Genomic DNA, 10,000 nt, shown 5'->3' on the forward strand with positions numbered 1-10,000 from the left:
TTTATTTATCAGAAAAATATTTTTTATTGGGCCATGAAAATAATCTCATTGAGTAAGTTTTTGTTTATCAGGCTAAAACCACTCAAATAATTTTGTTGGGCAATGTACTGAAACAATCTTTTCATTGATCAGTTAGCAGTCAAAGGATGTTGAATGTTATTTTTCAGAAAAGAACTTGTTATAAATAAGATTATAACTAATGTCAACCAGAAAGTGACATTAAAGGTTGTTTTTGTTTCATAAATTGGTCTGATTGAATTTGTGCTCATTCTAGGATAGTGTGATCAAGAGCTGAAAGACTTGTATGTTTCCGTAGCACAAAAGAAGGAATAAATAACAAAAAGAAAAAACATCGGCATCGGCATCGGCCATCGGCCAAGTTGTTATGTTAAACATTGGTATCGGCATCGGCCCAGAATTTCCTAATCGGTGCATCCCTACTTAAAAGCGCTCCACCGGCGCATTCCCGTCTAAAGGGTACAAACTAGGGCTGTCAAACGATTAAAATATTTAATCGTGATTAATCGCATTAATGTCATAGTTAACTCACGATTAATCGCACATTTTTATCTATTCTAAATGTCTCTTGATTTCTTTTTGTCCCATTATTTTTTCTCATTTTAATGCTCTTATCAACATGGAAAAGTTGATCGGCTTGCTGTGTGCAAATGTTTTGTATTGAAAACAACATTGGCATATACGGTGTTCAATTTCACACTAACATTCTCACTTGGAGCAAATCATCTCTCACACAATGTAACACTGTCTATCAATAAAAGGGTAAAAGAAATACTGACGAGGTGACGTTACTGATGTTGACGAGTGGGCGTAGAAACGCATCAGCGGTGTGTGTGCTTGACCATCAAGTGCAGGGTGGGAAAATAGCACTTTTTCAAAGTGGCGGGTCACTTTGCCGTGTATACCAGCCACAGTGGCGGGTGGATTATAATAATGCTGCGTTGCGTTCGCACCAAAAGCGCGCGTAACGCGTCTTTACATTGACTTAACATTGAATGTAGTAACCAATAAACACATCCTGCGAGTGATTTCATTGTACGGATTGGACAGCCATTGTCAAAGAATGCGGTTGCTAAGTAACAATACACTTTTGTCGAGTAACTCTTTTGATTGGTTTTCAGCGCTGTGTGTCACGGCGCTGAAGAGACCGTTATACTGTGTAACTTATACACATAGCTAAGCTGAGAATAAATAAAAAAAGTGTATAACTTATATATAGCTGAGCTGAGCTGGTGCAGAAGAAAGGGAAATTATTTTTAAAAATGTGGCGACATATCCCTGGTGTTAGGAGGCCCGCAGCGGAGTCAGCAGTTATAAATGAACAGCTACAAACTGAGGGCGAAGTAAAGAAAACGAAAAGGTACTTTTCTAACAAGTGGCGCATTGATGACCAAGGGAAACGTTATCCTACCTTCCCGACGACCAGTCTATGCACTGCACTTAGGTTCGTCTGAAATGGGAAAGTGTCGGTTTAATCCGCTGTGGCCACAAATGCCAGAATTCAATAATTTAAACCCCAAATCAGAGCTTTTCTGTTAAAAGAACATGTTTTCTACACGGTTTTTTCAATAGTAACGTTATCTGGCAACCATGCGCGCGCGCGCTCTCTACACTGCTGAAGCGCGGATGATCTGAAAACAGACAAGCTGGAGTTCAGCGATCTTTATTTGAGATTTTCTACTTAAATTAAAGTGTCATTCAGTCGGTCTGTGTTCTGTCACGAGCCGCTTGCGCTGTTTGTGCGACTAAATCTGCGATCAAAATGCAGGCTGATATCCAGCAGTGTTTTTAATGTTGATCATATATGAGCAAGAATGCAATGTTTCCCGAATATCCACACGATTTCAAATGTGACATTGATTGTATACAACAGTAAAAAAAAAGGGTAACATTTAAGTGATGTACTGCATTTAAAACAGTATAGTCCGGCTTATTGCTCTATTTTGCAACGAAATCTGTGGCTTTGAACGAATCGTGAGATTCAATGAATGAATGACTCGATGACCGCCACCTACTGGCTATTTTAATATAATATTTGTATTAATATTAAACGTTTTTTAACATAGCATATTTATTGAACATTGTTTTATTTAAAGCATTATTTATTTTTAAAAGGTATTATAAAGGTTAAAAATTAAATGGAAAAATATATTAAAGGGGGCGAATATTGTCCCTCAATGGAAAAGGTGTGACTGCAGTCTAAGTGGAAGAGAGGGGGTACCAGGGGGTACGGCACTCAAAAAAATTGGAGAACCACGGGACTTAGGAAAAGGGATATGTAGAATTGCACAAGTGCTACTGCTAAAGAGTGCAATGTAAATAATTGATCATAAGCTTAATTGAATGGCCAAGAGAGAATAATTATGACATTTTCTGTCTAAAGACTACATATAAAATAGCTACCTAAAGTAACTGCAGTTTGCTAAAAGTAATGACTAAAAGTTTGCATTCATAAGCATTTTCGTCTGAAGACGAAGACTAAGACTGAATCAAAAATGGTTGCCAAAATGAACACTGGCCTACACACACCAAGCGCACTACAACGCTGTTGCATATGTATTAAATATGACTGATCATTTAAATAAAATGTTTTATTTAATTCAAGTAGCCTACATAGTAGCCAACATAATTATTTTCCAGGGTTTAAAATGTATACAGATTTGATATTTTCCCCTCATACTCATGTTGGAATGGGTACGAAGTTGGCATTGAATTTCATTTGAAATGGTATTAAAAAGGTCTCAAAAAGCCTTGAATTTAAGCTGGAGGATCCTGGGGGTACGTACCCTGAAATAAATAAAAAACGTATTGAAGCCATTTCTTTCTTGCAATTTTAATTCCAGAAAAGGTGGCTGGTAAAAAATATAAGTGGCTGGTAAAATTGGGCATCCACCAGCCACTGTGGCTGGTGGACAAAAAAGTGAATTTCCCACCCTGATCAAGTGGTATTCAGACTGGACGATGATAGCTCAGTTCACAACGACACACACACAGATCACTTTGGTCTTGTCAATTGAACCATTTGGCAACTTTTTAAAAGTAAACTTTCCCTTCAGAATCTTATTGGCCTCCATTTCGGCGTCTCGCGCTCATCATTCATCCACTCAAAACGTAACGTTAAAGGGGGCGCACAACGGACGAGAAGCGCAGCTTCGAATCATGTCCAGGATTTGTGTGTGTGTGTGTGTTCACATAACAAGTGCCAAACCCTTTAGTTTTTAACCATTCCAATGAAGTAAAAAATGATAAAAATAAAATAAAAAAAGTTAAATGTTTTGGTCAAAAATGGCCTTAGAGCACCAGAGGGGTAAAATATCACAGTAAACAAGCAGCACTCACATTTTCTGTACTGACCCTTTCGTAACGCCTCTTATAAGCCGAGAGTAAGCACTGCCAGTGATGACGATGTGTGTTTTATATACTGTAGACTTCACTGCTTCTCTTCAGCCTCGGGCAAAGGAAGTGTGTTCCGTCCCACATCTGATCGTGATGATCAAATCAAACGAGTGCATTTAGGCTTGTGATGTCCACAAGAGAAAGATCACAGAAAGGGCAGAGACGCTTAATGGGAATTCTTTCTTTTCTGGCCAGCGCAACCATGAGATGCAGCTTACGCGCTTCCGAAGTCCCGTTCAAGCAACAAAAGTGTTTTAATCCTTTTCATCTCATTAATGTGGAGGACTTCTGAAGCGACCCGTGTGGATATTTTAAACCAGCCTCCTACGGCTCAACAGGATGAAGGTGCACGGCACATTATGTTCATGAGTGTTTGAACACGGTGGCTTTGATGCTTAGTGACTCTCCAAACACAGCGAAAACTCAATAGTGGATCTCTTGGGAAGGCCCAAAGTCACATGACAAGCCTAAGAAATCAGAATGGACATGAGATTACAAGTGTTTGTGTTTACATAATATATGTGTGTGTACTGTGTATACTTATTTTGTATATATAAATACACACGTATGCATGTATATATTTGAGAAATATTTGCATTTATATACTGCATATATATTTTTATATAATTTATATTATATATAAATATAACAATTTTATATATAAATAACAAATTTTTCTTAAATATATACATGCATGTGTGTGTATTTATATATACAAAATAAGTATACACAATACACACACATATATTATGTAAACACACAAACTTTTGAATGCGAGTAATCGCGATTAATCGTTTACAGCCCTACACTTTCGTTGTGTCATTCGCTTCTACTTATTTTAGCTGTACAAAAACAGTCCGTCATGCTGCTTTATATTGCACAATGGTATTTTATCTTATTATCATTATCATAAATGCACTAGTTATTAGCACATGTTACTGCACTTTGAATATCAACCTATAGCGGCAAATGAACCGGAAATATCGCACATTTGAAGAAAATAACTTACTTTCGTGTCGCAAAATAAGGTGGATTGCTAATAGTACCAATGTACGATTTTTTAAAATCAATTTAAAACCATCACACATCGGCTATAGCATGAAAAAGGCTGATAACAAACCTTTAATTTATTCATGTTTATAATGTCTGTTGTCATGTTGTGTTTTTTGTTTCTGTTTGTATTGTAATGTGAATGCAACTAATTGCTCATTTCTTGGACTGGGAAAATGTCTATTGTCCATTTTTTTATGTATAAACTGATTGTTTGTTCTTTACTGTTATTGTGAAGCGCCTTGAGCTTGGGAAAGGCGCTATATAAATGTAACATATTATTATTCATGTCATGTTGTCTTATTTGTATATTTTGTATTATTCTTATAATGTTGGCCTGTTGGATCCAATCCATGTCCAATGAAAATGATTTGACGATGCAACAATAAACTTGCTAGTGTACCTTGCTTATGTGTTTTTGAGCTTTTTTGTGGTGTAAATCGAGCTTTTAATGTTGTTTATGTGTGTATGTGGTGTTTTTAATACGCTTTAAGACACACCATGTGTAAGTTCATAAGTGGACAGCATTGCTGAGTATTTTCTGCTTAAAACTGCAGTGAACCAAAGACAGTCTCAAAAACACGGTTTGAAATCGCTGGTGTTTCACAAACTACCTTGTAAGCAATCAGATCAACGTGTGATCGTCAACCAGTGGATCTCTGAGTGAGTGAGTGGAGGCGGGGCTCATTTGCATATTCATAGAACCACGCATACTAAATGAGGGAAGGGTGTCGAGTTACAATTTAAGATATTTTAAGGCATGAAGAAGGAAAAAACTTTTAAATATGTAATTTTGGTGATCAAAGATGAGGGATAAAATGGGGGACTTTAAAAACATGATCAAAACACGAATCTATTTTAACGATAAGTGAGCAAGTGACAAATATCGGTGCACCCCAACTCGAGAGTTTGATTTTGCAAGCACCTCACACTAGGGCTGCACGATATGAGGAAAAGCTGCGATGTGCGATAACATTGTTTAATATTGCGATGACGATATGACTTGCGATAAATGTGATTGTTAACTATACTGTTCCCATGTCTTAGTGCTTTAATAGGTTCTTTGCGTGATAGGTCAAACGTTTATTACCTGCCTGGTTCAGAATACACGATTTTAGCGCGATTTTGGCACGATCCGTTTGACGTATGGGTGTCGTGGAGATTCGTAATAACGACAACGGGCGTCAGGATGCAAGATTTGATCGTTTCATAGTGGGCGACAACCTATGTCGCGTCTGCGATGCTTCACGACAGAAAGACTAGCATGTTTAATTCTTTAACGGTCCTCCACGACGGGTTGAATTTGTGAGCGAGGCGAGACGTGAGTGAGTGCAACAGTGAGTGTGTGTGTGCGCGCGCCAGTGAGCGTGTGAGCGTATGTGTGTGTGTGTATGTGCGTGTGTGCATGCGTGCGTGAGTGAGTGAGCGAGTGAGTGAGCGAGGGACAGTGAGTGTGTGTGTTTGTGTGTCTGTGCGTGCGAGTGAATGTTTGCGAGTGAATGTGTGTGTGTGACGGCACGCGATGACTGGTCGGAAAGCAACGTGTTGTCTGACATGTTTCTTGTCCACGACAAGATTTTAGGAGTCAAAAACGTGTAAATTAGTGCTAATCTGAACCAGGCATTATTCATCGTGTCAGGCTGTCTGTTGCGATGTGTTCATCGCGGGAGTTCATATCGCGATGACGATGAAAATTCGATGTATCGTTCAGCCCTACCTCACACAGTTTCTTCCTCAGTTTTAAAACAGAAGATCAGTCGCTTACCTGAGGTCGTGGCTCCATTCGGATTGAAACGATTCCCGAGGTTCAGGTCGAGGCGCGAGGCCGTCCTGCGGTTGCCGTTGTTATCGATGACCTCGGTGTTGATGACTTGCTCATCTCTAGACGAACGTTTATTTCCATCATCATCCTCCTCAGGCAGCAACACAATACGGTGGTTCATTTGGGGACTGGGAAGCTGAGAACACATTGGTGACAGGACCGGAGACATGATCCGGAGGCTGTTGGTCGGAGGATAAGACACGTTAAAAACCCCGGAGAAAGAGTTTGACGTGGGGCTTCTGGTCCAGGAGCGAAGGTTCGAGCTTCTAGAGCTGGCGTCAATCGGAGACGACGGTTTTTTCTTGTGTAATCGATTGATATCTTCTTTTCCAGCGTCTTTCTGATGCACATCTAAGCAGGAGTGAGATACAGCTTCCTCAATCAGAGATCTTTCCATGTCTTTTCTTGCTATGTTATCGCTGTGTTTTACGTTAAGTCGATCGTCATGCCCTCCAGACGTCTCTTGACGTTTAGTCCCAGAACTGTTGATAAGTCCACGTTCATTCCCAATCGGTTTCTCATAATCCAAACGCAGTTGGTTGTCAAACTCAGACAGCTCACCACACTCGATTTCGCATTCAAAACGAGATTCCTCCATGAAATCCCAGCCATCGTTGGCAATATGGAAGTCTTCGTCCATGGGAAGAAACGGCTCGCTGGAGACGCTGACGTAAGAGCCTGATCCTGGAGTTTCCGGGTCTTTTCCCAAGGGAAAAAACTCGGATGCTGCTTCCACCTTCTTCTTCATCTTGCTCTGCAAGAACTCTTCAGCACTGTCCATCTTCTTGGATCCCAGTTTCTTCAGCTTCCGAACTCTCGAGGCTTTCTTATACTCCAGGGACTGAGGAAGAGTAAAGTCACTGCTACCAACACCATGTTCTCCTTCCAACTGGATCTTCCCGTCTTGGTTTCCCATCTTGAGCCTGTCTGCACATTCGCTGCATAAAGACAGGAGATCCGTCAGGAGTTGATGGTGTTCGACGGCCAACCAGTGGAGCTGCGCAACCGCTCCTTTTGTTTCCTCGCAGGACTGGGAGGACTGGACTTCATCCGCTGAGTTGTAATACTGGCGTCTTTGTTTAGCTGTGCCCGGGTCTTCATGCTGATTTCCACACAGAGGCTGGACTTCACGAGCAGCTCGTGTAAAACCTCGGGATTTCCTGGTTGGGAAGTACAGACTGATGAAGCACAACTCATGGATGGGTTTGTAGAGACGCAGCACAGTGTGTGTGCCTTCCATTACGAGGCCCGTTTTAATTAAGCGCGCTCCTAAATTAAGTTGCCGGTTGTCTCGTGGGTCTCGTCTCGAGTCGGGGACGGCCCGGGATGGACTGGTGTTCATCATCGGGGCGATCGAAGGCCTGTCAAAATGAAGAAGGCTTTTAGTGCAACGTAAACCTCATAAATCTGTCTTAGGATGTGTAGAATGTACATACACAGCTTTATTTTTGGGCTAAATAACCTGATTAACACATTATTTACTGCATAGACATAGTGCTTTCATATGCACGACAGAATCAGAAGTTTATTTAAATAATAGTTTTGATTAATTGCATTTAATAATAGGATTTAATGTTATCATATTTGGCAGCACTGAAATTTCAACAAACAAAAAACATGCAAAAAGGACAATGTATACACTGTAAAAAAAAATATCTTTTTATAAAACTGATTATGTGAGCATACTATTTCTGTCTTTCATGTTTATAAAGACAATTCTTCATAATTATTTGTGAAATTTCCCGAGCTTTTTTCAGTAAGTAATCTTTAGGAATAACATGTGCATGGTCATAAGCAAATATTGTTATAATAAACAGACTTTTTTTGTAATATTTTATGCAGTAGTGTAGCTGGCAAGTAAACAAATTCAAACTGTTGAAGATGCTTTGCCAAAAATATCCATGAATGCATATTGATGAAAACTAACAGTGGGTCCATTGATATTGTCATTCGGTACAATTTATTCTGCTAAAGCCTTTGAACTGTATGCATAATAATTTAAATAAGCAGTTGAATGACTAGAGCACCCTTCATCATAAGCCTCATAACAATTCAACCTTCACACACACACACACACACATTATAATGACACTTTAAGATGATCATGCACAAGCTGCAGTGAATGTCTCTTTAAAATATGATATGGCAATTCAGCAGCAGTGATTAATAATCCAAAACAAAACCAATATCTTATTTCTGTGGACTGTGGGTTGGACGAGCAGTGAATAATCTGCACTATCCCGAGCATCATTTATTATGCAGAAAGTTATTTTTGCACCGCTGCATCACTGATGCTTTAAACATTCACAGCGTTTCTCAAAGCCACGTGAGCACTTCGCATTCAACAACACATCTCACATTTAGCTAAAATATGATTATTACCAAGGCATTTGTATGATCTCATAACACAGTATTAAGTTCTGCGTCTTTTCATTCGTTCAACAAATGACACGCATTGTCTCATCCGCATTAACACGTAATTTCAGCATATATTACCGTGTTTAATTGCAACAATCGTATGTTATATGAAGTTAATCATGTTAAACTCACCCATCTGAGGTACATGACGGATCCGTGACTCGCTCTCGGAATAAAGTGCGTTCTGGAGGACAGCGGGCTCACCCTGTGATTGATAGGCGCGAAGACCAATAAGAGACGGCAGCGTTTGTCTCCGCGACGGTGATTGGTTGCTTTAGGGATGGCCACGCCCCCATCAGAAGTGTGTCATGAAACAAAACAGCGGCGCTGCGGACACTCAACTGCAGAATGTCAAAGACAGCACAGCAGCATCAACTTAAAGGGGACAGAAGACAAACTGTCATTCTTTCTATCTATCTATCTATCTATCTATCTATCTATCTATCTATCTATCTATCTATCTATCATCCATCCATCCATCCATATCTATCTATCTATCTATCTAACGTTAACGTTATGTATCTTGAGGCGCAAGCGAAATATTTGTTTCATAACGCTTTAAAATAGAACATTCATTATGTATATATCCCCACAAGGATAGTAAAACTTGAAACATCCGAATGAACATGTAGAAATACATAAAGTTACAGTAATAAATACATAAAATTACGTCACTTAACAGTTACGTCGTGTGAGGGTTAGAGAATATATTTACCTCAGTAACTTATAACAACAAAATAAAACAAACTTGATTTAAAAAAATAAATAAAGACAGACTGTGATACTTTATCTAACTTATATGTTTATTTAAGTCGTAAATGTCAGCATTTTTGTTTGTGTTACGGTAATGAATAACTGAAGACATTTCTGAGGGGAAAAATGGCGGTTAATTATTTTTTAAAGTGAAATGTATTTAATCGAAAATAACCGTTATATATTGAGGTGACTGTACCTGAGATGTGATGACATTACATTCCTCTTGAGTTTATATCGATGTAAAGTACTAGTACTCTAGAAAGTGTTTACACTGCGAGCGACGCGTCGCGACCATAGACTGTACAAATCCCGCGATTTATCAGAAGAATAAACCGCGCGCCTTTTTAATCAAACGGCGGCGGCTCGCGAGGGACACCCGAGCTTAAACTGACACAGAAACGCAAACAGACACACTTATAATAATTTAAATGGAATTATGTGAGTAAATCAAGCACAGAAGTAACGTTTTGTGATTTATTACTGCCCCAATACTGGTATTGAGTATTAATGAGGGAAAGGGCGTGTGTCAGTCTTTACTGT

At 39.3% G+C, this 10,000-nt stretch overlaps 1 protein-coding gene across 1 annotated transcript in view; it reads right to left on the reverse strand.

Moving 5' to 3' along the window:
- Positions 1-8,972, reverse strand: part of LOC307009569 (formin) — a 97,129-nt gene extending 88,157 nt beyond the window's left edge. The window contains exons 1-2 of the mRNA XM_079633406.1: positions 8,837-8,972; positions 6,230-7,647 (exon numbers count right to left, since the gene is read on the reverse strand). Coding sequence (XP_079489532.1) covers positions 6,230-7,631 — 1,402 coding nt within the window. The 5' untranslated portion in view covers positions 7,632-7,647; positions 8,837-8,972. The remainder of the gene's footprint in view (positions 1-6,229; positions 7,648-8,836) is intronic.
- Between the last annotated feature and the right edge of the window lie 1,028 nt (positions 8,973-10,000).

This window comes from Phoxinus phoxinus (assembly GCF_949152265.1).
Source record: "Phoxinus phoxinus genome assembly, chromosome: 13".
Taxonomy (NCBI): domain Eukaryota; kingdom Metazoa; phylum Chordata; class Actinopteri; order Cypriniformes; family Leuciscidae; genus Phoxinus; species Phoxinus phoxinus.